This window comes from Sorex araneus, chromosome 2 (assembly GCF_027595985.1).
Source record: "Sorex araneus isolate mSorAra2 chromosome 2, mSorAra2.pri, whole genome shotgun sequence".
NCBI classification, from domain to species: domain Eukaryota; kingdom Metazoa; phylum Chordata; class Mammalia; order Eulipotyphla; family Soricidae; genus Sorex; species Sorex araneus.
The window spans coordinates 203,949,377-203,977,015 of NC_073303.1; the positions used below are offsets into that span (position 1 = coordinate 203,949,377).

General features: G+C 44.9%; 1 protein-coding gene across 1 annotated transcript in view; it reads left to right on the forward strand.

Moving 5' to 3' along the window:
- Positions 1 to 27,639, forward strand: part of PRKDC (protein kinase, DNA-activated, catalytic subunit) — a 150,763-nt gene that overhangs the window by 531 nt on the left and 122,593 nt on the right. The window contains exons 2-18 of the mRNA XM_004615377.2: positions 1,720 to 1,796; positions 1,889 to 1,981; positions 7,105 to 7,179; positions 8,458 to 8,566; positions 9,276 to 9,388; positions 9,480 to 9,579; positions 12,416 to 12,471; positions 12,557 to 12,587; positions 13,228 to 13,385; positions 14,454 to 14,600; positions 16,761 to 16,925; positions 18,807 to 18,975; positions 19,842 to 19,891; positions 20,675 to 20,800; positions 23,604 to 23,753; positions 26,084 to 26,199; positions 26,509 to 26,668. Of these exons, the coding sequence (XP_004615434.2) occupies positions 1,720 to 1,796; positions 1,889 to 1,981; positions 7,105 to 7,179; positions 8,458 to 8,566; positions 9,276 to 9,388; positions 9,480 to 9,579; positions 12,416 to 12,471; positions 12,557 to 12,587; positions 13,228 to 13,385; positions 14,454 to 14,600; positions 16,761 to 16,925; positions 18,807 to 18,975; positions 19,842 to 19,891; positions 20,675 to 20,800; positions 23,604 to 23,753; positions 26,084 to 26,199; positions 26,509 to 26,668 (1,895 nt within the window). The remainder of the gene's footprint in view (positions 1 to 1,719; positions 1,797 to 1,888; positions 1,982 to 7,104; positions 7,180 to 8,457; positions 8,567 to 9,275; positions 9,389 to 9,479; positions 9,580 to 12,415; positions 12,472 to 12,556; positions 12,588 to 13,227; positions 13,386 to 14,453; positions 14,601 to 16,760; positions 16,926 to 18,806; positions 18,976 to 19,841; positions 19,892 to 20,674; positions 20,801 to 23,603; positions 23,754 to 26,083; positions 26,200 to 26,508; positions 26,669 to 27,639) is intronic.

Consider the following 27,639-nt stretch of genomic DNA (forward strand, 5'->3'; position numbering starts at 1 on the left):
CTCAGCCTCTTCCCGGGGGTGGGTTCCTCTCTCTAAGAGATTAATGCTGAATGTGGTGGAGAAATAATAGTTATTCCTTAGACGGAGGCTACACATCACATCACGAAGGGCATAGTAATGGGAAGCCCGCTTTTTAAAGCGTACTTTTATGACTTATTTTAACTTTTTTGGAAAGTGCTTTCTAAGTTTCAGTCTCTGAATTAAGTTCATTTCTGTTTCTTTAGTAATTTGTGGATAAAGAAGTTCCAAGTTAACTCTCCTGCTTATCATCTGTGCACTTCAGTTTGAGAGACTGGGGAGCAGAGTATTATTCACTTGTTTCTCTAACAATTTGCCCTGAGTTGAATAGCTTAGAGCACTTACCTGTTTGTCTTATTGTTGTGTAGTAAAAGCCCAAACAGGGTCTCAACAAGCTAAAGCCAAGGTGTTCTGCGTAGCATTTAAGTATTTTGGGTCAATACCAATGCTCAGGGACGGATCACTCCTGGCAAGAAACCGGGAATATGTGGGGTCCCAGGATCCAGCCCATCTGCAGGCCAGCAGCAGCCTGGCAGCCGTTGCCTGCCTGCTGTACTGTCTGACCCCTGGGGCTACTCTCTTTTGTTGCTGTTGCAGTGCTCAGTGGTTACTCCTGGCATCACTTCCGGGTGGGCTTGGGGGAGCCAGCCTGATGCCACTCGAAGAGGCAAACATGCTGCCTTCCGGCTATACTGCGTGCCCATAGGGGCTGCTTTCTAAAGGCTGGGGGCATTCTTTCACCTTGTTAGCCAAATTCAGTTCTTCTCAGTTGTAGAACTCATGTCCCCTTTTCCTTGCTGGTGGTTCACCTAGAAGCAACTTAGGTTTCTTTGATTAGGGCCCTCTGCCCTGATCTTCAAACCCAGGAGCTGGTTGGCCTAGGCCCGGTGCTTGAAACCTCTCCCATCTCTCTTCCATCTCTGCTTTTGGAGGTGGAGACACTGTCAGTCAGGCGCCCAGGAGCTGTGTCAGGGAATGCACTCAGAGCCTGCTTGCTCTTAGTTTTTTGAGCGCTCCACTTTGAAGGGTCTTTGAGGGTCCATCTAGCTACCAGGTAACTTGGAAGATCTGTCCATTTTCATACCAGTTGGTTAGCGACTTGCCTTTTGCAGCCTTCATTTCTTTGCATTCTGTAGAGTTACGGTACTTGGAGTTGTGTCGCCAGGAATTAGGCGGATCACTGCATGCTTGTGGAACATCATCTGGAACTGTGTTCCCCAAAGGGGCAGTGCCTGCTCTGGTGGGAGCTGGGATAAGCCAGGGCTGTTGTAGCCTGGAATGCTAGTGGGGCCTGAGCCATATTTTTTTTTTCTAAAAAGGGGTTGTGTCCCCTCGGAGGGCCTAGCAAGCTACTGAGAGTATCCGGTCTGCACTGCAGAGCCTGGCAAGCTCCCGGTGGTGTGTTCGATATGCCAAAAACAGTAACAAGTCCCGTAGTGGAAATGTTACTGGTGTCCGCTCGAGCAAATCGATGAACAAGGGGACAACAGTGATGCAGTGCTAAAAAGGGCTGTCGAGCAATAAGTTGGGGAGTGTCAATCTAGAATGTTCCTTGGCACAGCAGCTGTGGATCAGTGTTACGTCTCATGGAATATTGAGTTGAGAAGCATGCATCCTCTTTGAGGGGGGCCTGGAAGGCTTGAGGCCCCTTCAGGGTGACTGTTTGGAGCACACCTTATTTACTTGTTTATTTTTGTCCAGCATTACAGACGTCCTTAATTTTTTCCAAGGAGTTCGGTTTGCTTGTATTTGTTCGGAATTCACTTAATATTGAGGAAGTAAGTTGAAAATATTTTTCTTGTGTATTCCTTCCTGTTGTGTGGTTGTTACTTTTTTCCATGTTTACTATGATTGTATGTTTCTTTTATAGTTTCGTGACTGTAGAGAAGAAATCCTGAAGTTTTTATGTATTTTTGTAGAAAAAATTGGCCAGAAGATCACATCTTATTCTCTTGATATTAAGGTAAGAAGGAAAAATTGTACTTTATTATATGCCAGTATATTTTTATATGTATTTTACTATAAGTTTTGGATTTATATTTGATGTATTCTTTCTTTTTTTTTTTTTTTTTTTCTTCTTTTTTATTTTATTTTTTATAAAGTTGTTCACAGTAATTTATTACATTCAATATACCAACACCAATCCCACCACCACCTTCCCACCACCATTATTTCTAATGTTACCACCACCACCCAAGCCTTCCCCCAAAGCAGGTTCTAAATAACTTATTTTGTATTGCTTGTTATGAATAATCCACTAAAAATTAACCCCAAAAGTTTCCTTAGAGGAAAGTGTTTGAAGATTCTTATATCTCACCCTGGAGCCATTAAGCCCTTGTATAAGAGATTACTAACATGTTGTTACAGGTTGAACCTTATGTGCTAATATACATATTTTTTCTTGATCTAGATCAGTTGTCATTTACTTTACACCTCATCAAATTTAGGGTGTTTTTTTTTTTATTTTTTTTATTTTTTTTTTTTTATTTTTTTTTTATTTTTTTTATTTTTTAATTTTATTGAATCACCATGTGGAGGGTTACATAGTTCTCAGGATTATGTCGGTTATACAGTTCTCAAACACCCTTCACTTCACCAGTGCCCATCTTCCATCACCAACCCCCCCAGTATACCTGCCGCCCCCTCCCACCTCCCCAGTCCCAACCCTTGCACATGATATGTTTCACTTCGTTTACGCCTTATTTCGATTACATTCCATGTTTCAACACACAACTCACTACCGTTGTTGGGGTTTCCCCCAAAAAAGAAAAGCAGTCCTATTGCCAAGGAGGCATTTGATAGTTCTCCATTGCTAAGAATATAGAGATATTAAGTCCCGCTGTTTGTTACATAGTTTTTCTTTTTCCCCCTTGCCCCGCGCCACCGAGTTCACGCCTGTTTTAGTAATCGCCACGCTGCCTGACAAGGGAAAAAAAACCGAAAAGGATGGTTATTTCCCGTCATCAGCAGGCGTGGGGCTCTGGCTTAGTTGATCAGACTAGTAGAGTATCTGCAAGCAGTCTCTGGAACCGAAGGTCTTGCGCTGGTATCGGCTCCGGCTCGAGATTCCACCAGCGTCCCGCTGTTCCTTGTACATAATTTTTCCCCTTATATCCCATTCCCACGCCACCAGGTCTGTTTGCTTAATGGACATCACACTGTAGTTGATGACACACCGCGTTTCTTCCCGAGAAAGAAGAAAATTTCTTCTCAGCCGGCGTGGGGATATAGCTTAGTTCAGTCTAGTGAGATGGCTACCACTTTGATTGCCTTCAATATTTCAGCAACAGACTTACTATTAGGATCTCCCACAAAAGTCCGCCCCATTAGAAAGGAACCATTACATATTGCTCATACTAAGATGACATTAAGTCGCGCGGCCGCGGCAGCGGCCGCGCGGTTTTGGGTTTCTGTATAAAGTCCAGGGAAAGTACAACCAGAAATAACATCACTATAAACTTTTACCCTTTTATGGTGCTCATAAGATGGAGAAACCTAGAGAGAGGCTCGGCGTCTCCGTTTTGCGCTCAGGAAAACCGCGGCCCCTGCGCTGTGTTCAGGAGGGAGGAGTTGAGAGAGAGACAGGTTAAAAGAATTGGGGGATGCCCGGGTCCCACAGCTTCAGCACGCCGTGGGGTCTCTGGTCCCATGCCGGAATTAGTTCAGTGGGCTGCTTGGGGTCCGAGGGCGCTCCCTCGGGCCCCTCCATCATGCTCCTTCCACAGCCGGGTCCAAAAGGAAGCACACGTGGGGGAGGTGGGTTTAAGTATCTAACTGCGGTGGGCGGGGGTCGCCGCCCCCGCCCCCTGGGGACTCCCGCAAGCGCGCTCACGTCCTGTTTTGGCTGAATCGGCGACTCCGTTTTGCGCTCAGGAAAACCGCGGCCCCTGCGCTGTGTTCAGGAGGGAGGAGTTGAGAGAGAGACAGGTTAAAAGAATTGGGGGATGCCCGGGTCCCACAGCTTCAGCACGCCGTGGGGTCTCTGGTCCCATGCCGGAATTAGTTCAGTGGGCTGCTTGGGGTCCGAGGGCGCTCCCTCGGGCCCCTCCATCATGCTCCTTCCACAGCCGGGTCCAAAAGCTGATGTATTCTTTCTTATTGGGATGTTTGCTTATTTCTGCTAGATTGTGGTAGGAATAAATTAAAAATAAAGTGAACAATTAGTATTATCACAAACATCGTAGCTTTTGGCACATAGGATAGATAAGAGCTTTTATTAAGACTCATAATTCAGTTTCTTGAAATGTGAGATTTCATGGTACCGCCATACGGAATGCTGGGAATTGAATCCGGGTGGGCTGCGTGTAAGGCAAACATCCTCCTGGCTGTGCTATCGTATCGCTCCAGCCCCACCTTCAGAAAGTTTTAAGGACTTCCCCGATTCCTACTTCTTCGGGTTCATGTGTTTTCTTTGACAGCACTCTGAAAAGGCGGCTTCTCTTGGGCCTCCCCGTCCTGTCCATTCTGCTCTGGCTAGGCTCCCTGGTAGCCTCTGGAACTAGGGGTCCTAAGAATTGGTTACTGTTGCCTAGTTACTGCAGGGGCCGGGGCTCTGTGCATCCAAGATTCCTGCCATGATCGGCCTCCACGGCGTAGCTAGGCATTGCTTCGGGGGTGTTGTGGACGTGAATCCTGCTCTACGGAGGTGCTGCCATTCACCATGGCTTAGGATGTCCCACCTGGGAAACTGGCAGGGCCTCAGACAAGCGCGAAGCCCATCTTTGTGTTTTTGCATTCAGCTGTAATGAGCCTGTGAGTATCAGGTTGGTGCTGGATGCCAGATCAAAGATCAACCTAATTAAGGCTGATAACAGCAAGAAACTGGGGGTATAGGCTGGCCCCTGAAAACTTGACAGGGAAGGAGACTGTTGAGTGGTTGGCTGCAGCTGTGTTGTGGCTAAGGACTATGGTGGAGAGCTGCAGGCCAAGGATGTCATCGAAGAACACTTCAAATGCAAGAAATGAATAAATAGAATTTTGGCTCTTTAAAAATAAATTATTTCCTCTCCATAAGTAAAAGGAATGACATTTGTATACTGCTCCTGTTCACAAAGTTCTTTCATATACTGTTTTGTTTGCTTCTTTAATTTCACCTAAACTCTACGAGAAGGCCTTTGACTCTGTTGAGACTGAAGCAGTCATCGAAGCCCTGGCCAAACAGGGTGTTCAAACTCAGTACATCAAGGTCCTCCTCAAGCTGTATTACAGATTCACCACCAGGATCTCAGCATTCTACAAGAAAGTGATCATTGACATAAAGAGAGGGGTTTGGCGGGGTGATACCATTTCACCAAAACTCTTCAGTGCCACCCTCAAGAACGTCATGTGACGACTGGAATGGGAAGGATTGGGAGTGAAGTTAGACGGTCGGCAACTACACCACCTCCGCTTCGCTGATGACATCGTTCTCATAACACCAAACATTAGCCAAGCGGTACAAATGCTGGCCGACTTTGACCTCGAGTGTAGAAAGGTCAGACTGCTGCTGAATCTCAACAAAACGATGTTTATGAAAAACGAACTAGTCCCTGACGTTCCATTTGCTCTCAATGGAACGAACATCTCCGAATGCAGCAGCTATGTGTACCTGGGTCGAGAACGCAACATGAGGAATGACTTAGCGCCAGAACTGTGCAGGAGGAAGAGAGCAGCGTGGAACGCCTTCAAGAGCATCGAAGAAGTGGTTAAGAGGATGAAGAACCTCTGGCTCTGGGCACATCTTTTGGACTCCACCGTTCTTCCTGCACTAACATACGTCTCAGAGACCTGGGCCCACACAAACAGGATGAGAACGCTGTTCAGGTATCCCAAAAAGGAACTGAAAGAGCTATGCTATGAGTATCATATTTTACTCAAGTGAGAGAAGGAATCCGGAGTTCTGACCTCCATCGATGATCAAGAATCAGGGACGCTGTCTTGTATGCCAAGATGTCGAAAATCAGATGGGCTGGACACGTAATGCGATTCAGAGACAACTGCTGGGCTAGAGCTGTTACCGATTGGATTCTAGGAGACATCAGAAGACCACGTGGCCGCCCACCAGTGAGATGGTCAGACTTCTTCGTCAAAACCCTGAATAAACGATTTGAGACTCTTCCTGTTCCTGGAGCTAGCAGATATCATTGGGCTACACTAGCACTCGATAGGGACAAATGGAGACATTACTGGCGCTCGCTTGAGCAAATCGTAGATCAGTGGGATGACAAGTGACAGACTCTATGAGATGGATATTCTTACTCTCTAGTTTAAAAATGAGACTTAGGGGCTGGAGCGATAGCACAGTGGGTAGGGCATTTGCCTTACACGCGACTGACCCAGGTTTGAATTCCAGCATCCCATATGGTCCCCCGAGCACCTCCAGGGATAATTCCTGAGTGCAGAGCCAGGAGTAACCCCTGTGCATTGCCAGGTGTGACCCAAAAAAGCAAAAATAAATAAATAAATAAATAAATAAAATGAGACTTAGGAGTTAAGAAACTCACACAGAGTTTCTGCTCATTCCATTCCATTGTATTGTTTTCCCATAGACTGCTTGATGTTCTTTCCTGAGTTGGTTTAGTTACCTTTTTTTGTCTTGATTCTTTCTTGATATATGGCAACTAGTGCTATGGGATATGTAGTAGGAGAAACTTTTGTCACCATGCTGGCATGACAACATGATGAAGTTTTGATTTACTTAACGTTTTTTGGTTGTTTTTTTTTGCTTTTTGGGTCAGACCCAGCTATGCTCAGGGGTTACTCCTGGCTCTGCACTCAGGAATCACTCCTGGTGGTGCTTAGGGGACCGTATGGGATGCCGGGGATTGAATCTGGGTCGCCTGCGCAGCAAAGCAAATGCCCTACCCACTGTGCTATCACTCTGACCGTACTTAACGTTTTTGTATTGTTGATGTTGCTTCAGTGTTTTCAGTAAGTTTTAGTTTATACACTTATGTACTGTAGTAGACTTTCAACAGCTAAACATTAGATTGTATTATGGCTTGTAATATTGGTATTGATTTTTCTCAGAAACATAGCTTTAGCTGTTGTTACGTCTTAGTTGTGTATTTTGTTCATGATTTTGCTATGTCTCCTTTGAAAACCTAGAATGCTTGTACCAGTGTTTACACAAAAGATAGAGCTGCTAAGTGCAAGATTTCAGCCCTCGAACTTCTTATTAAGGTAATTTTGTATTTTAAGTGTATATGTTTAATTTAAGCACTTAAAACAATTGCAAATTAAAGGTTTGGGTTATATTTTTATTTTGTATGTGATATGTAGAAGGGTGGTTTTTAATTACCTGGATTTATGGATAAGCCGCACATTTTCCAACCATTATCCAGCAATACTTTTACATTTGCTTCCAGGTCCTTCTGGTTAGCAAAAAGCAAACACTCCCTCCCCCAGCCAAAAGCCCCCTTAGATTTTCGAGGAGAATGTGACCGGGTGTTCTTGTTATCCTAAGTTTTAGAACCTAATTCTACTAAGAACTGCCAGAAATCACCTCGTGGTATTTGATTCTTTTCCTAAACTCTTCTTTTTTTCCTTTTTGGGTCACACCCAGCAATGCACAGGGGTTTCTCCTGGCTCTGCACTCAGAAATTACTCCCGGCGGTGCTCGGGGGACCATATGGGACGCTGGGAATCGAACCCAGGTTGGCCGCGTGCAGAGCAAACGCCCTACCCGCTGTGCTATCACTCCAGCCCCAATCTTTTCCTAAACTCTTGTCCCCGGGAGTGGGGTTAGATGTATTTCCAGGCTGGGGAGCTAGCTGAGAGGGTGAGAGCGGTATACTTTGCAAGCCCACCACCCCAGCCTTGATCCCCAATAATCACGTGGTCTTCCGTGCACTGCTGGATGCAGCCTTGAGAACTGAGCAGGGAGTAATTCCTGAGCACTGCCAGAGCACCACCTGGTGTAACCCAGAGAGCAAACAAAAACAGTTGTATTTAAGTGGTGTTGGGGGCTGTCACTGGCATCTCTCTTAGAATTCCTTCGGGTATTCTTGGTCATTTTGCCTTCAGTGCCTTGAAGAGAACTATTCTAGTTAAGTGACTGGTTTCTTGGGAAGGTAAAATTTTGTTTACTCCTTCTTCCTCTCTGCATTCCGCATTCCTTTACCGCCCTCCTTAGCTCCTACCTCCTCTGGCTAGATAAGAATCTTGAGAAGCCAGATGTAAATGCCGAGAGACAAGCTTTTCTGGAATTTTGCTGGTAAGGACACACTGAGATAGATTTAGCTCTTTCATTATTTTCTTATTTTTGATTTTTGGGGGCCACACCAGTGATGCTCGTTACTCCTGGCTTTGTACTCAGGAGTTACTCTTGGTGGTGCTTAGGATGCTGGAGATTGAACCCAGGTTGGCCATGTGCAAGGCCAGAGCCCTACCCCCTGTGCTATTGTTATATATCCCCAGCGTTATTTCCTTCTTCAGACAATGCTAATTTGTGTTCTTTAGTTGCTTCAGACTTTAAGAAGTTCTAGAATCATGGAAGAATTTAGAGTTGGAGAATTATTTAACAAATTCTATGGAGAACTCGCATTGAAGACAAAAATACCAGATACAGGTGAGATTCATTTTCAGTGTATTTAATGTATTTAATATATTTGAACAAATTAACACTAAAAATTGGTTAAGTCGAAAGTTTAGGTTTTTTTCTCTATCAAAGCATTTATATCTTTTACAGATGAATCCTTTTTGCTAAAAACAAACCAAAATAAAACAGACTAAACAAAGTATAAAGACTTCTGCTTGTAAAAAAGGTTTACCTGTGTCCTGGGCTATATAGTTCCGTGAGCTGGAGTGCTTTGCATGTGGGAACCCAGGTTTCTATTCCTGGCACTGCATGGTGCCCAAATACCTTGCAACCCTTGAGGACTGAGCTTGGAGTATTCCTTAATTATTATTGGCTATGGCTCCAAAAGAAAAAAAAATTTTTTTAAACTTTACCCAGTCATTTCTTTAAATAGAAAATCTACAACACATTTTGTAGTTTCGTTTTTCATAAATTGCTGAAACTTACCAGTAAAGTTTCCAGTATATAAAAGTCGGTATTTGGCATGTCTTGCACGTGTGTATTGTTTTGTTATTATACATATAATTTTCTTATAATGGTGATCAAACCTAGGTCTTAAATATGTGAGACATGTACCACTGAGCACATCTCCTGCCCTGACATTGTTTTTGAAGTAAACATCCTGTCATTTCTTTAATTCATGCTTTTATTCATTTATTTAAATATAATTGTATATATTTATCTAAAATTTATTTTTCAGTTTTAGAAAAAATATATGAACTTCTAGGAGTATTAGGTGAAGTGCATCCTACTGAGATGGTAAATAATTCAGAAAATCTGTTCCGGGCTTTTCTGGGTGAACTTAAGTCCCAGGTAGGACAAAATTATAATCCTGTGCTCCAATTGATTTGTTTGTTTGATTTGTTTCTATCTCTTATAATATCTTCTAAAACTTGCCTTGTAGATGACGTCCACGGTCAGAGAACCCAAACTCCCTGTTGTGGCAGGGTGCCTGAAGGGGTTAACATCCCTGATGTATAACTTTACTAAATCCATGGAAGAAGGTATTGCTTGACCTCATTTTTTGTTTTAAATTCTAAAATTACATGTTCAGTAAATTGCCTATTTATGAACTTTAAGTCATCGTGGGTTTGCATGTCCTTGTGAGAAAGGACGAAAGTCCTTTTGTATTTCCTGTTTTCTCCTGGAGATGATATCAAGATTTTCCTAATTCTAGTCCAAGCAGGATAGAAACAATGACCAAATACACAGCCCCATTTCCGACTTCATTAGTGTCACGTGCACACATTAGTGTGTGGTTTTACTTCTGTGTATCCTGCATCCCGGTCAGGATCCTGACTGATGGAATACTGTGGGGGCCCTTCCTGTTACGCATGGTGTCTGCAGCCCTACCTCGCTGTCCTCTCTCAGCCGTGACTGACAGGCTGTCAGCTCTGTGCCGCCTGTTCAAGGAAGAGCCAAAAGTGGATCCCTCATATGGAGCTTTTTGTGACTGGCTCACATCACTAGTGTAATGTGAGGACATCGTGTTCTGGTTCATCCATGGTATAACTAAGGAGAAGAGGAAGAATAGTCTTTCAGGAAGGAGTGGACATGGGCCAAGCGGTGCTCTCCACTGGGATGTGAAACTCCTGTGGGGCTGAGAGTGACCAGCACTGATGATTAAGCTGGGTAGAAGGGGAGGTCCATTTTGGGGGCGTGATGTTAATGTCTCAGTACTCACAGTGGTGATGACTGGACAGCCATGAGGATGTTTTCAGAGCTACTGAACTGTTGCATACACATGACTGAAATGATGGCAATTGCGTTTTATACATATGCGTATATATATTTGTATATATTTGTTTTGTTTTACCATAGTGAAAAACATACAAGAGCATGCTTCTCTGGGCAGCAGTCCTCTAGCATGGAGGGGGACGTGGAGACAGGAAAGCGGGTGGTGGGAGGCAGGTCTGGGAAGGGCACAGTGACCAGAACAGTCCAGAGCCTCGAATCCGTGGCCTTGTCGTGAACGCTCAGTCCAGACGGACTTTCTGCTGCCAGGGTTTGGTGTCCTGCATCTTTAAGTTGTGCTTACACTCTCACCTTGCAGTCGAGTGACCTTCCACCAACCTAGTAGATATTAGGTGGGCTCCAGTGCTGTCTTGTTTGTAGAGACTTGAGCCAGAAGGAATCTTGACCTTGCACAGAGTTCTAGAGTAGCTTCCTCGGGTTTCGTTTTGGTGGCATTATCCTGCAAGTACTCCCATGTTTCTCTCATGCCTCTCATCCCTTTTCCCTCTAGACTCTGTCACATGTAAGGTTTGTTTTCAAAAACACAAGTTCTGGCAATCAAGGCAAACAAATTTTTGCTTTATTTTCTTTGGGGTGTGTGTGTGGGGGGGAATCACACTTGGTGGTGCTCAGGGCTTACTCCTGTCTCTGTCTGAGCCGAGGGGTCACTCCTGGCAGGGCTGTGGGGTACTGGGGATTGAACCTGGATTGGCTGCTTGCAAGGCAAGTGCCCTACCTGCTGTAGCATCTCTTCAGCCCCTTTTCCTTTTTTTCTTTCTTTTTTTCTCCCCTTCGGTTGTCATGCTGGGGATAGAAGCCAAACCTTATGTATTTAAGGCATGGACTTTACCCTTCAGCCACCTCCCTGCCCTAAACAAGTTAATTCTTGAGTGTCTGTTGTTTGGATGTCGTTGTTCCCAGGGCAGAGAACTCAGTGGTGTAGACACATGATTTTGGACATCTGCTTGAGTAATCGTGAGCAGGATGGTGATAATGTAACTGAGTTGTCAGGAAGATCAGTGTAAGACCCTTAGATTTTACTGTGCGCCTATTTTATCTTCCCTTTTAGGAAGAAGGCATACAGGGGTCAAACAATATTTTATTCATATTTTAAATTTCCATAGAAACTTGGCACGTGCGTTGCATGCGTGCGGCCTGGGTTCGACCCACAGTGCGGCCTGGTGCCCAGGGCACCACCAGGCATGGCTAATCCCAGATGCCATGTATTTATTAAATGCTTAGGGGAAAAATACTTGTTCTTGATTGAGCTATTTAATCCTCCAAGTCATTGGGGTTCATCCTTTTTGTTGTTTTTTTGTTTTTTTTTGGTGGGGGAAGGGTCACACCTGGTGATGCTCAGGGGTTGCTCCTGGCTCTGCACTCAGGAATCACTCCTGGTGGCGCTCGGGGGACCCTGTGGGATGCTCGGGGCGGCTGCGTGCAAGGCAAACCCTTCCTCTCTGTGCTATGGCTCCGGCCCCCTTTTTGTTGTTCTTTTTCAGAGGTCACATTTAGTAGTGCTTGGTTATACCCAGCAGGATTCTTGGGGGCCACTCAGCATGCATCTAGCCCTCTGAACTATGTCCCGGCCATGAAAAGTTAGTTTGGGCTTACTCGATTTTTTTTTTTTCTTTTTGAGGTGCTGGGAATTTAACCGAGGGCCTCATGCATGCTGCCACTTAAGCTTTTCAGTCTCTGGCCCCTACAGCTGACACCTGTTGGCACTTAGCAAGTGTCCTCACCTGTCAGCTGCGAGACACTTGTCCAGACAACCCTCCAAGGGTTCTCTTGCAACAGACCGGAGACCCGGGCTGCAGGGCTTGAAACAGTGAGGTGGAACTAAAATCCGAGTCTCTGATGTTTTGGACTCTCTTCCGACTTGACTACCTGTAGTACTAGCTGTAGCAGGAGTAATCCAGCGCTCTCTCCATGCTGGGAGAGCGACTCCTGAGGTCATGCGACTTGGGGTGATGCAGAGAGCCTGCTGTCTGGACAGTGCTCAGGGTGGTTGTGAGCTCTGCGGGGATTGCGTTAGGGTTAGTGGTCGTGACCTCTTCGGGGGATACTGGTAGGATTTGGAACCCAGGTGTCTTTCTCTTTTTCTAGATCCCCAGACTTCAAAGGAGATTTTTGATTTTGCACTGAAGGCAATTTCTCCTCAGGTAGGACTAATATCCTTTTGATTCTTGTAACTTTGAGACTTGTGCTTCATAATAAAAGAAATTTTATTTTCTTTCTTAATGACAGATTGATCTGAAGCGGTATGCGGTCCCCTCAGGTATGAGTCTGTATTTAATGAGTCAGAATTTATCCAATTCCTAAATGTCCTGAGAAAACGTTCACCTACCCTGTGAATGAAGGTGAATGAGATGAATTAAGGTAAATAGGATAACATCTGTGCTGCTCCACACCTACTTACTTTCAAGAAGGCTTGTGGAGACTTGTTTTTCAGTACAGACCTCAACATTGTCACATAAGATTTAAAAATCTGTTCAGGGCAGTTTTGATTGGTTCTGACTTGCTGTCGGTCTTGATAGTGTTCCCAGACCTGGTTTATCAATGTCATTTGCCAGCCAGTGGGAGATGGCAGCCCTCACGCTCTGACCAAGGCCCCTCGTCATCGTAGCTGCTAACTCTAGGTCTCAATGAGCACAGCTTCTTTGTTTGTTTGGGGCCCATACCTGGCAGTACTCCTGATTCCCTGATTCGTGCTAAGGAATTACACCAGCAGTGCTCGTGGGACCATACAGGGTGCCAGGGATCAAACCCAGTTGGCCACGTGCAAGGCAGGTACTTAACCTACTGCCTCTCCTGCCCCTGAATACAGCTTTAATTTTGATGTATACCCAAAGCTTTATTAGGTCTCTCTTGTGCCTTACTTTGCCCTATTTGAAACAGACTGTTTTTTGCCCTTGCAGCTGGCTTACACTTATTTACCCTGCATGCATCTCAGTTTAGCACCTGCCTTCTGGACAACTATGTTTCTTTATTTGAAGTCATGTCAAAGTGGTGCAGCTATACAAATATAGAATTGAAGAAAGCGGCACTGTCGGCCCTGGAATCCTTTCTGAAACAGGTATGGTCAGTTATGTGCATTTGGGAAACGCAATACAGGTTGCTCTGTTAGCTTCTGTAGTATTTTAGAAAAATACTTGACTATTGATCATCCACATGGCCCCAAGGAGATCCGACGGGACCTAGGAGCTCGGGTCGGGTGACGCCACTCGGAAGAGGTGCACTCACGGGGCTGGGGCAGTGGCACAGAGGGCAGGGCACTCGCCTTCCACGTGGCTGGCCCGGCTAGGGTCCCTGGCTCCACACACAGTCTCTCCAGACCTGCCAGGAATGAGCCCCCTGCTCTGCCAGGTGTGGCCCCCCAAAACAAAAGAAGGAGGGACAGTGAGGCCACAGAGGAAGGGCTGAGAGTGCCTCCTCCAGCTGGGGAGGCAGGTGCAGGAGGAATCGCATCTTCCTTGGGCTCTGTTGTCATCTTCAGGAATGGGGGGCCAGAGAGAGAATCCAGGGGTGTAGGCACTCGCCTGGCTCATGGCCAGTCTGGTGCGTCGGGCGTATAGCAGGTGCCGGGACTGCGGCCCTGGCCACATGTCAGACATGCACCTTAACCTTCAGTTCTCTCGCTACTGCTATTTCAGGAGATGCCTTGTCTTTCTCTGCGATAATCCCCAACTTCCTTATTCTTCTAGGGGTTTGGCCCAGGCTGGGAGTGCTCGGTGGCTGCTCCTATCTGTGCCCAAGCGTGACCCCTGGCAGGCCTTCGTGACCAGGTGTCCTGAGGGGATTGGCTTGGCCAGCCACATGCGAGGCACAGGCCTTCCTGCTATTCTGTCTCGCCCCACTGAAGGCCACCAGCCCTGCCGGCTGCTGGGCCTCAGCTCTCATGGGATGGGGCGGAAGGGAAACGCACCTCATGTCACATACCCCACTTCCCAGTGTCTCTCTGGGCCTCATGCAGGCTTAGCAAGTCGAAGGAGCAGAGAGTTCTTGCTGAGGTAAGAGCAGTTGACAGGAACTAGAACAGTACATTGGTGATACCTAATTGGACAGTTGTAATCTTGTCATGTTTGTGTAGGCTCCTTTGTTTTGTTATTAACAAGTCCAACAAGTGAATATAATGCAATTGCAGGTTTCTCTTATGGTGGCAAAAGATGCAGAACTGCACAAGTGTAAGCTGCAGTACTTTATGGAGCAGTTCTATGGAATCATCAGGAACGTGGATTCGAGCAGCAAGGATTTATCCATTGCGATTCGTGGATATGGACTTTTTGCAGGAGTATGGTTCTTTACATCTTTTTGGTTTTATTGGAGTAATATAATTTGCTGAATTTTAAAATAGCATCTCCCACTTGTGACAGTATTGTTGATACTTTGTTGTTAAATTGCTCCTCAGTGCCTGCAGTGTAGATTTTGTGTATGCATTGCCTCAAATCTTCATAAACTTGCATATAGGTTCTAGGGGTTCTGTTTTACTCTAAAAATCAGGTCATGAATCAGAAAAATTAATTAGAAGGTACCATTAATAATTGATACAACCAAGACATACCTTGGAAACCAGATTTGGAGATGAGAGATTCGAAGTGCTTTCCATCTCGTTCTGTCACCCTTTGTTCTAGTTTTTGCCCCCAAAGGGGGCTGCACAGTTCCTACACTCAGGACTGACCCCTGGCAGTGCCTGGGCACCCTCTGCACTCCAAGGGTTGAACTGGGGTTGGCCGCATGCCGAGCAAGTGTCCCAACACCCGTGCCATCTCTTCAACCCCTGCCTCTCATTCTGTTTCTTGGTTCTTGGACCATACCTGGAAGAGTTCAGGACTCAACCCTGGCTGGACCCAAGGACCGTTCCTGACTGGACTCAAGGAACTGTATGTGGTGTCAGGGATCGAACCCAGGTTGACTGCCTGCAACGGAAACCTTAATTAACTGCTCTACTAGCTCTCGGACTCTCTTGTACCTTATTTATAAAATTAAAATTTCACTTGCCATTACTCAAAGTTTTAGAAAGAGAATTTCTTTTGACAAAACTTATTTAAGAATATTCAGAATAGGGTCCAGAGAGTGGATACCACCGGTAGGGTGCTTGCCTGTTGCAGGATTCAATCCTGGCACCTCATGTGGTCCCTGATCTCTGCCAGTAGAGTCAGGATGGTCCAGTAGCGCCACACACATACACACACACACACACACACACACACACACACACACACACACACACACACCTGGGTCTGGAGTGCTCTATAGTGGGTAGAGCACTTGCCTTGTATCTGATTCATACACACACACACACATACACACACATACACACACACACACACACACACACCTGGGGCTGGAGTGCTCTACAGTGGGTAGAGCACTTGTATCTGATTCATACATACACACACACACACACACACACACACACACACACACACCTGGGGCTGGAGTGCTCTACAGTGGGTAGAGCACTTGCCTTGTGTCTGAGTGACCTGGGTTTATCTCCGGCATCCCATATGGTTCCTGAGCACCCCAGGAGTAATTTCTAGGTGCAGAGCCAGGAGTAACCCCTGAGCATTGTTGGGTATGACCCCAAAACAAGAACAAGCAAAAAAACTTGCAAGTATTTTCTTCATAGTACATCGTTATTCCTTTTGCTTTATTTTTATCTTTTAATGTTCCCCCCCCCCTTTTAATATTTTTGCATCACACGCAGCAGTCCTCAGAGCTTACTCCTGACTCTGTGCTCAGGAATCTCTCCTGGCAGGCCTCCAAGGGTCAGTGTGCAGTGTGGGTTACCTCTAAAGCAAGTGCTCCACCCACTTCACTTTCTCTGGCAAGATGTCATGTTGTGGTGTTTTTTTTCCCTATCTATTGGCCCTCTCACTTTGATCATGAGAAAAAGAAGTCAAGGAGAGCGAGGAATTTCCTACCTCCACAGTCTGATGTAGCAACAGTGTCTCGAGCATTATAGTTAGACGTGTTCTCCATGTGAACCACAAGGAAGGAGAGGATTCAGAAGATGAACTAGTTTGGTTCCCAAGGAGATAGTCTGGATTCAAAGCCCAGAGGAGTTTTTGGGAAATTTGGAGCTAGAGAGTAGCATTATTGGAGCTGTGAGTTAGTGGTCGGCTCTGGGTGCAGTGTGTAGTATGGTGCGGTAGCATAGTCTACCTGGAAATCTAAACTTCTAGTGAGCGTCTAGCCTTGAGGGATTTGGGGCTTTCAGTGGTACCAGAATATAGTTGGCAGTCAATAGATGTTTTATACTTGAATAACTGTTTAGACGTGGAATCGCAGATTATATTTTAGAAGCATCTTTATAATATGTGTTGCATTTTGTATCTTTTCTCAGTAAAAAACTGGTTAGTATTCAGTTTATAATTAATGTCAGCACAACACCACAAATGTTGTTTTCCAACAAAAAGATTGACACTTTTATTTTCCTATTTTTTTAAAGCCTTGCAAGGTTATAAATGCCACAGATGTCGACTTCATGTATGTTGAGCTCCTGCAGCGCTGCAAGCAGCTGTTCCTCCTGCAGACAGAGGCTGCCGAGGACCACGTCTACCAGATGCCCTCCTTCCTCCAGTCCATCGCTAGTGTCCTGCTTCACCTTGACACTGTGAGCGAAATGGTTCTTTTCGTTTGGGGTCTGCGTCGGTCTTCCATGGGGGTCACCAGTGCGAGGGTGTGGCACGCCAGAGCATAACCTCTTGAGCACACCCCTGCTCCATCGTCTCATTTTCTGTATATCTATACCTGTATTTACATGTGTATGTCTATCTCACTGTGTGTGTGCTGTGCTGATAATGTTTTTATTGAATGATAGTGACACACACGTTTCCAAAGCTGTTTGTGATTGGGTTTCAGTCATATAATGTTCCGATACCCGCCCCTTCCCCAGTGTACTTTTCCCACCACCAGTGTCCCCAGTTGCCAGATTCTGGCTATTGTGAATTGTGTTGCAGTGCACACAGAACTGCTGATGTCTTTTCTGAGTCGAGTTTTGGGCCCCTAGGATATTTCCCAGGAGCTGAATTACTGGGTCATATGAAAGCTCAATTCTTGTCTATGTTTTTTTTTTTTTGAGAAATGCCTGTCTTGTTTTCCAAAAAAAACTGGACCAGTTGACGTCCGCAGCGGCAGTGCATGAGCACCCCTTTCCCCACACCCCTCAGTTTGGTTATTTTGAGGATAATGTCTTGCAGTTTTTCGGGTGGTCTGTTTTCGTTGGGACACTTCGGACCTCCTGGATCTTGGTGCTTCTGTTCCTCAACTCTGGGAAATTCTTATCTTCAGTTTCCTTTTCTTTCTCCATCACATGCACCTCCTGTTCTTCAGGGACTCTGATGATTCTTGTGTCGTTCCTCCTGAACTCATCCACCCTTGTCTGGCGTGCCGTTCATCCCTTTTTAGACTATTTCCCACTTCCTTTTTTATTTTTGGTGAGGCAAGAAAGTTTTTATTGAAATTTACTTAGAAAGATGTGAGGGGAGAGAAAGGGAGAAGTGCGAGCTAAAGGGAGAGCACAGGCGGCCCCAGGGTGGGGCAGGCGAGAGACGGTTTGGGCACGGCTGTCGGAGCTGCTGGTTACCGTCTGCTGGGCACCGACCGTCTTCTTCCCTCTTGGAGCACTTGGACATTGCTCAGCTGCTGCTAATCTGCCGTTCCGTGCCTTGGGGTTTCTTTGATCACTTACCATGCTTTCTATTGCGGTCATTTCTGCTCGTAGTAGTTTTTCATTCCAACTCTTAGACTTTCTTGCGCTTTGCTGAGCACACGTGCTATTGTTTCTCTGAGCTTAGTGCCGGCTTCGTCATGGTGTCACTGTAGACACTGAGGATTTGCTGAGCGGCTGGTGTTGTGTCTCGGGTGAGAATTGTTTTTGCTCATTGGACTTGGTGGGCGTCTTGTGTATTTCTGCTTCTCTAGGGTTGTGGGCGTGTGGGGGTGAGTCTTTGTAGTTTTTTAGAGTCCTGGCAGATGCTGAGGGATTGGGCTGGGGGTTTCTGCCTCTACCCGTCCTCAGGAGTGACCGAAAAATAACTCAGAGCAGCAGGTAGTTTGCTGAGTAGATCTGCTAATTTGGGGGTGTGGAAGGCCCTAAGACTGCGCAGGCTGAGGTTGGAGATAAAGGTTGAATTAGTCTCACAGAAAAGGCATTATTGTAGGAAGCTCCACTTTTCGTTATTCAAAATAGGAAAAAATTATTTACTGTTCCACGTTTCTATGTTTCTAAAAGATTAAGAATGATGCCTGGGCTAAACTTTACCGTTCACTTTTATTCTGATTTAATCACAACAATACATGGTAGATTTTTATAAGAATCTAGTTTTTGTTGTGTCTATTTGAGTTGTAATTACTTTGTATACGAATGCACAAAACATTATTGTCTTTTACTATTGTTTTATGTGAAACTACCATGTTTTATATTGTTGTGTAAAATACTATTCCTATATTTATTTTCTCTCCTAACTTAGGGTTTTCTCTCTTTTTCTGGTAGATTCCAGAGTTGTACACTCCAGTCCTAGAACACCTCATCGTGGTACAGATGGACAGTTTTCCACAGTATAGTCCAAAAATGCAGTCAGTATGCTGTAGAAACATAATAAAGATTTTCCTGGCCCTAGCTCAAAAAGGACCAGTTCTCTGGAATTGCATTAGTACTGTGGGTAAGTTTCAAATTCATTTTTTTATGTTGATCAATGACAAATGGTTAATATGTTTGATCTAAAGAACATTCGGTTGCCAAATTATTTTGCATCTTTTATTCATCTTAGAAAATGCCTGATATTTTGGTGGTTCAGAATCTTCTTTTTATATCCTGATTTAAAATGTTTTATTTTCATTTTACTTTGTATATTAAAACTGAAAAAAGGCAGGGAAAAAATAGATTGTGTTTTATTGTTTAATTTGTTTTGTCTATTTTGGGGGGAGCCACACCTGGTAGTGCTCAGGGATCACTCCTGGTGTTGCTTAGGGAACCGTATGGGATGCCGGGCATTTAACTCAGGTCAGATGTGTGGAAGGCAAGGGCCCAGCCCACTATACTCCCTCTGGTTTCTAAAGTTATGGTTTTTTTTTTTTTTAAAAAAATACATATCAAAAAAATTGGGGGCCACACCTGGCAATGCTTAGGGATTACTTCTGGCTCTGCTCTCAGAAATCACTCCTGGTGGTGCATCGGGGACCATATGGGATGCTGGGGGTCGAACCCAGGTCTGCAGTGTGCAAAGCAAGTACCCTGCCTGCTGACCTATCTCTCCAGCCCCTCCTAGAGTTATGTTTTGGAAATGTCTTTCTTGGGGGTCAGAGAGGTAGTCGAGAAGGAAAGGGTTATCTTGCACTGAGCTGGCCCTCGACACTCCATCTGATTCCCCAAGTGATGCCAGGCCTCACCCCTGATTTTCAGGAGTAAGCCCTGAAAATCATCATGTATGTCCCCCTCCCTCCAAATCCCCCAAAGGTGGTCTTTATTGAGAGTTTAGTTGTTTTTCTCTGTTTCCTTAATTTTTGTTTTTAATTTTCTTCTTTTCAGTGCATCAGGGTTTAATCAGGATATGTTCTAAACCAGTGATCCTTCAACAGGTAAATTTTGAATTTTATCTTTTGAAATTTGTCTTTTTTTTTTTTTTTTTTTTTTGCTTTTTGGGTCACACCCAGCGATGCTCAGTTACTCCTGGCTTTGCACTCAGGAATTGCTCCTGGCAGTGCTTGGGGGACCATATGGGATGCCGGGGATCGAACCCGGGTCGGCCGCATGCAAGGCAAACGCCCTACCTGCTGTGCTATCGCTCCGGCCCCTTTTGAAATTGGTCTTGACACTAAAAATTTGAAATGTTGTTAGGTTTGTCTGCAAATACATAAAAGAAAAGTAGCACTTTTAGCTATGAGCCATGCTTTATGTTTTGAAAAGTATAGAACCTGTAAAGCTTTTCTGGTAAATAAGCTTGGAAGTTTTACATCCTTAAATGTAATGTTACACTAGTACACATTTTTTTATGAAAAGGGAACATTTTACTTTTTGAATGTTTAAAACATGCTTTTGCTTGTCATGGGAGGCCTGGAGGTGCTCTGAAGTTACAGGCGGGAGAGGGCACTGGAGGCTTATGTAAGAGGCTGATGTAAACGATTGTAGCACTGTCTTTGGACGTTGTTTAGAAATATTTGCTAGTGTATTGGTGTGTTAGTTCCACTCAGAAAGTTCATGACTTTTTTCCAACTGGCTTCTTATTAACTTGCTGTAATATATGATCTTCGTTCATCAAACCGACAGTTGTTTAGCTTAAGGAATTGCGGACGCGATCAAGTTCTGGCAGTAGTGTTTAGTTTGTGGGCTCATGAATACTGGAATGCTGTGCTCCTTGCCAGGGTGCTGAGTCTGAGTCTGAAGACCCTCGAGCCTCGGGAGAGGTCAGAACTGGCAAATGGAAAGCGCCCACATACAAAGACTACTTGGGTCTCTTCAGAAGTCTCCTGAGCTGCGACCAGATGATGGTAAAGTGATCGTTGTAGTCTTACAAGTTCCTCTTTATGTTAAACAGCTTAACAATAACTTGCATCCTTCAGAGTAACTGAAAGTTGTTTTTTATGGTTTCCACAGCTTAATGCTTAAGCTATTTTTTTCAGAATTGTTTTTTGTCTTTCACTCTTTTTAAATAGTTAAAAAAATACTTCAAGTAGGGGCTGGAGTAGTAGTACAACGTGTAGGGCATTTGCCTTGCACACAGCTGACCTGGGTTCCATTCCCAGCATCCCATATGGTCCCCAGAGCACTGTCAGGAGTAATTCCGAGTGCCAAGCCAGGAATAACCCCTGAACATCGCTGGTGTGACCCAAAAAAGGCCTGCTCCCCCCCCCAAAAAAAAGAACTGAGCTTCCTCCACCCTTGGAGAAGCCCGCGTTCTCCCTTGAGCGCGTTATTCTTACTATCACTCTCTCACTTATCCCTTCCTCCCTCCCTCAGAAACCTCTGAATAAAATCTATTTACTTCAAAAAAAAAAAAAGAACTTCAAGTAAAAAGTTTGTGTTTTCTAAATTTTTTTTTATAATTGAATCATCGTGAAGTTACAAAGCTGTTAATGATTGAGTTTCAGTCACACAGTATTACAACACCCATCCTTCCACCAATGTCCATTTCCCACCATCAGTATCACCAGTTTGCCTCCCGCCACCCCCAGCCCCCTCCCTCCCCCAGCCTGTCTCTCTAGGCTGGCACTTTCCTTCTCTCCCCCTCTTTTTTTTTTTTTCTTAAATCTTTTATTTTTTTTATTAATTTATTTTATTGAATCACCATGTGGAAAGTTACAAAGCTTTCAGGTTTAAGTCTCAGTTATACAATGCTCGAACACCCATCCCTTCACCAGTGCACATATTCCACCATGTGTAACTGGTAAATTTCACTTTACTTTCACTTTACTTTGATTACATTCAATATTTCAACAAAAAACTCACTATTATTGATTTGGAGTTTCTCCCCCCTAAAGTCGACCTGCTGAAAAGAAAGCATTTGATAATTTGTTTTCCATTGCTGAGAATGAAGAGATATGAGGTTGAGAGGCCGCACTAGCAGCCGCACGGTTTTGGATTTCTGTATTTTAGTATTTTAGTAACTAAGTCCAGAGAAATATCTTCATTCTCCCCCTCTCCCTCTCCTCCTCTTTCTCTCCCTCTCCTCCTCTTTCTCTCCCTCTCCCTCTCCCTCTCCTTCTCCCCTTCTTCCTTTCCCTCTCCCTTCCTCTCTTTCTCTCCCTCTCCTGGGGCTTTATGGTTTGCAATATAGATACTGAGATGTTCTCATGTTCCTTCCTTTATTTTCAGCACACAGTTCTGATCCAGAGTGATCATGTCCAAATATCTTTGTCACAGTGGTCCTTTCTTATCCCAGCTGCCCTCTCCCCCTACTTGAGCAGGCTTTCCACTGTGGACCCACCCTCCTGGACCTTGTTTCTACTGTCCTTGGGTTGATCTCATACTATGTTTCTTATAATACAAGTAAAATGTTATAATCCAAGTAAATATCCTAATGTTAAAATGTTAAAACAGCATTTTATGTTTAGATAGTTAAAGGGAGACAGAAAGAAAGCATGTTATTTAATCAATGTGTTTAGTAACTTGTGTGGCCGAATCCTCACTTTAGCATTAAGTAGTGGTTTAATATAGTTGATGCCCAGTTCTTTCTAGTAGGGCCAAGTTCTTACCCCCTTAGGGGAGCTATTCTCTTCTTATTATTTAAGCAGAAGATGAGTGCGTCTATTGGTATGAAGGAGTCTAGTGCACAGCTACTAGTTACATCATCTGTAATTTTAATTCTGCCTCCCACCTGGACAGAGCAATAGTACAGCAGGAAGGGGGCTCACCTTGCATGCCTTGGTTTGGGTTCGATCCCCGGCACCCAGTGTGGTGCCCTGAGCCTCACCAAGTGTGACCCCTAAGTGCAGAGCCAGCAGTAAGGCCTGAGCCCTGCGAAGTGTAGCCCCCAAAACAAACAACAGAAACCCTCCTGCCTCGTAGAAGTCTAGCGAACATTTCTCTCACCTCTACCATCAGCCACCATTTTAACAGACAAAGTATTAATATTCTAGGAAAATCTGATTTTTATCCTTAGATGGCATCTGTTTGTAAAAATTCTTAAGAGCCTTTGTCTTCCTACTTGTATCAGTAGGTGATGTCTGTCAGCGAAAAGTCCTAAGAACTTTGTCTTCTAAAGAACGGTTATTAGAGTTGTGCTTTTGATATTTTTTATTATTAGTGATAATAGATATTGTTATATTTGAAGGTTAAGTTCCATAGAATATTCGAATAAAACCAGAGAATTGGCTGGTATTTTTGGAACAATAGAATTAATTTTACTTCTAAATTCATCTTGAGGATAGATGTTTATATACATGTACATGTACATATTTTCATGTATCTGAATGTGTGGGTATGTGTGCATTTGTGTGTTTAGATGTATGTATGTGTGTGCTCAACTATTTAGCAATGCATCATGTGCATGTGTACACAGAAATAAGTCAGTCGATTAATTTGAATAAATGCTTTGATAGCAATTAGCCTAAGTCTTCTTATTAGCTAGTATGTTCTTAGTGTTCGATAAATGATTGGATAAGTGTATTACCTGACTAAAAAGATCCTGTCTAAGTAATATTGACAGGTGCCTGTATTTTATAGGTTGAAAAATATACTTTTTATACTAATATGACATTATCTAAATATGTCCATCTGTGTACCTCCAAATGTTTATTTAATACTCATAGTTTTTTGCACAAAATTTTGAGTTTTGTTGCTTTTTTTTTTAAGGATTCATTTTTAGCAGATGAAGCATTTCTTGCGAATTTCTCCCTTCAAAGTCTTAGTCGTTTGTTATATGATGAATTTGTAAAATCCATCTTGAAACTTATTGAGAAGTTGGACCTCACGCTGGAGAAACAGAACGTCGGAGAACAAGAGGTCAGAATTTTTGTCATTTTGCATCATTTTCTTCCAACTCTTTGTATATGAATAGTCAGGGAGAAATAGCTTGTTTATAGCGTAGTATGAAAAATTGGGTTAGTATGTATCATTGATGGATTTCTGTTTGAATAGCTTAATGTGTCTTAATGTGAATAGCTTAATATTACATCTGGATTTTTCAAAACTATTATATGTGCTAAAACAATTTTCTAGAAGTTGTTTATTGTTCCTCATTCCTTAGTAATGGGGAAATGAAGCTGCTTGAGGCAGAAGTGACTTTTTGTCATAAGCGAGGGTAACTTGGGATTCTTGTTCGTGGCTATGGAAATGCCAAACTCTGGGTGCCAGGTGTTCCGTGTGCTCTGAAAGAGACAACACAGGTAAATCAACCACGGGCACTTGCCTTGGTGAGGCATCAGCATGAAGTTCAGTGCCGTCAAATCCCTTGTCTGGTGCTGAAACAGAGCCCTGAGAAGACGACATTCTGGTGGGAAGTGTTTTGCCTCCGGATCCCCATGTCCTTCTCAGAGGAGTTTGCCCCGGTTAGGGTCGGCGGGACGAGTTCGCCTATTAGGGTCAATGTGCAGAGCTGATGCCCACGAGAGAGCTGGCTGGAGGCTGAGGCAGGACCCGGGTCCCAGTCCCAGCCCCTGAGCTGCCTCTCCTGCTCTTGCAAAGCAGCACAGTCTTGGCCTGACCCCACACCGATGGTTAGCTTACTGCTTACATCTCATGTGAGTATGAAACCAGTCTGGACTGGAGTGTAGCACAGCGGGTAGGGTGTTTGCCCTACATGCGGCCAACCCGGGTTCGATTCCTCCGCCCCTCTCAGAGAGCCCGGCAAACTACCAAGAGTATCCCGCCCACACGGCAGAGCCTGGCAAGCTCCCCGTGGCGTATTGGATATGCCAAAAACAGTAACAAGTCTCACAATGGAGACTTTACTGGTGCCTGCTCGAGCAAATCGATGAGTCAAGGGATGACAGTGATACAGTGACAGATAAAGCCATTCTGTGGGAAGCATAGTCAGGGGCTGCAGAGATAGGAGTTAGGGCCTGTGGGCAACGCTGGAGGCCCCCCGAACGCTGCTGGGGGGTGGGAAATTCCTGGCCTGTGTTTGCTGAGCATTTCCGGGAGGTGGCCCTCAACACCTTGTCTGAGCACTGCTTAGGAGACATAACAAACTACTTACCCAGTGGAACTTTTGTTTTGAGGCCGTATCCAGTGGTGCTCAGGGACTGTCCCCAGCTCTGTGCTCAGGAGTAACCCCTGATCATGCATGTTTTCGGGGATTTGAAAGGCAAGCACCGTAACCCCTGGGCTGTCTCTCCCATATGGGGCTTCCTTTCTGTAAGTCACCTTTTGTTTTTTGTTTCCGGGTTATACCTGGCGGTGCTCAGGGGCTGACTCCTGGCTCTGTGCTCAAGGAGCATTCCTGGTGGTGCACTCTGTGACTGTACGGGGTGGCAGGCCTGGAGCCCGGTCAAGGCAAATGCTCTCAGGGCATGCGGTAGCTCTGGCCCCAGGCCGGCCTTTCTAGAACACATTGTTGCCAGTTTTGCTGTCATCAGCGTCCTCCCTTGCTTGCTTCTCTGCTCTTTCGCTAGTCCTGCCTCAGGCCTCGAGGCTCAGCACTGCCCATGTCAGTCTGGGCTGCAGCCCTGTCTTCACAGCGTAGCCCTGTGCTCTGGAGGTGCTTCTGTTTGGATACCGCAGCTCAACATGTCTTGACTGCTACTGTTTGTTTCCGTTTCTTAGTTTGGAATCCCTCAGCCAGTATACTTTCTATTATATTTTCTACATTTTTGACATTCAAATTCTGTTACCATTACTCAATTTCTTTGAGAATTGACACTCAGCCCCTTCATATTTTTTTTACTTGACTGTTCTTTTTTTACTTCATTTTATTACCTTTCATGTTTTTTTATTTAGTTTCTGTGAATTCCATATGCAGTCTTCAAAAATCCCTGTATTTTTCTTGATTTTAGCATTCCTTCCTCATACCATTAGACCTTGACTATTTAAAAGTTTATTAATAATTTGTGGGGCTGGAGTGATAGCACAGCGGGTAGGGCGTTTGCCTTGCACGTGGCCGACCCGGGTTTGATTCCCAGCATCCCATATGGTCCCCTGAGCACGACCAGGGGTAATTCCTGAGTGCAGAGCCAGGAGTGACCCCTGAGCATTGCTGGGTGTGACCCAAAGAGAAAAAATAAAGATTATTAATAATTTGTTGAGTAAATATGTGATTGAATAGAATTATGTTGGCTCTGCTACATTTTTTCTTTATTTTTTCCCTCTCTCCCTTGATATATTTTATTTTTAAGGATGAAAATGGAACTCCTGGTTTGTTGGTGATCCCAACCTCAGATCCAGCTGCTTACTTGCAACCTGTGAAACCTAAAGATTTTTCAGCTTTCATTAACCTGGTGGAGTTTTGCAGGTATTTTAAATAAGTAATTAAGAGTGAAATGGTTAGTTACTGACTGTAATGTAGGAAAAAGAGGTGAAATGATTCAAAAAGATGGAAAATCTGAAACTGTTGTTAATCTTCCTTTAAAATGTTTCTAGATACACTAAATTGGTAGAGTAATTTTTTTAATACTGAAAAGATCCTCAGGAAGTGAACAGGAAATATAGATATCCTGGAGATATATGTAACGGAATTGTAAGCCTGTTTATTTTCCTTATGATGTGAAAGCTGGATAAAAATGTTAGTCTGCTGAGAATTTCTACACTTGGGTTTCAATAGGGAGATTCTTCCTGAGAAGCATGTGGAGTTTTTTGGGCCCTGGGCCTACTCCTTTGCCTATGAGCTGGTTTTGCAGTCCACACGGTTCCCGCTTGTCAGTGGCTTCTACAAACTGCTTTCTGTTGCTGTGAGAAACACTAAGAAAATAAAATATTTTGAGGTAGGTGTTTCTCGGAAGGCTTGTTTATTTGCTTTTTTATTTTTTAGGCTGCATGAGTATGTGTGAGTGCATTATAAAATAGAAAATCGGTCATAATGCTTGCACATGTGGCGTGCTCCCTGGGACTCATCCATGTACGCTGGGGTGTTTGCACTCACTTGGTGCAGTGCCCGGAGCATGTGTGTGTGCTCTGCTGTGGGGCTGTGGGTCACGGGTCAGTGCTTCTGGGGCCCTGGTAGCGTCTGGGCTCACCAGAGGCAGGGGCTTTGTGCGGAATCTGTTTGGGAAGTGGGTAGGATGACAGCGGGCATTTCCCTCAAGGGACCTGGCATGCAGAGCTGGGCCCTGGCACTGCCTGGTCCCTCAAGTCCCTCTGGGTGGCCCGGTGGCCCCTGGCAGTTCTTGGCTTGGCCACTGAACCATGAAACCATGACACTGCCGGGTATGGTCCTTGAGCTCTCCGAGTGCCGCTCGGGAGGTCCCCCCAGGCCACCAGTAAAAACCTGATAACATGAATTGAAATGAGTGACACATGAACATTTTCACCGGGAGTGCCGGCATTTCTTATCTTCAGGCACTCCTTATGTGCGAGTTGCGGTGCACACCTGTTGAAAGTGGCAAAACAGAACTCACCTGGGCCCACGCTCGCCTGGCAGGCTGAGCCGACTTCAGTCCCTAGGTGGGAAGTCTGGGTGACCCCTGAGCGCCAGTGAGTGGGACCCCAAACAGACAGACAAGAACAGATCACACTGTGGGGGACGTGCATGTTCCCCAGGCCCTGGGAACCAGCAACGCGTCACTGGGATGTTTCAGGCCTTGGAGGACACGCATGTTCCCCAGGCTCTGAGGACCAGCAGCAGTGTATCATTGGGACGTCTCAGGCCTTGGAGGACACGCGTGTTCCCCAGGCCCTGAGGACCAGCAGCAGTATATCATTGGGACGTCTCAGGCGTTGGAGGACACGCGTGTTC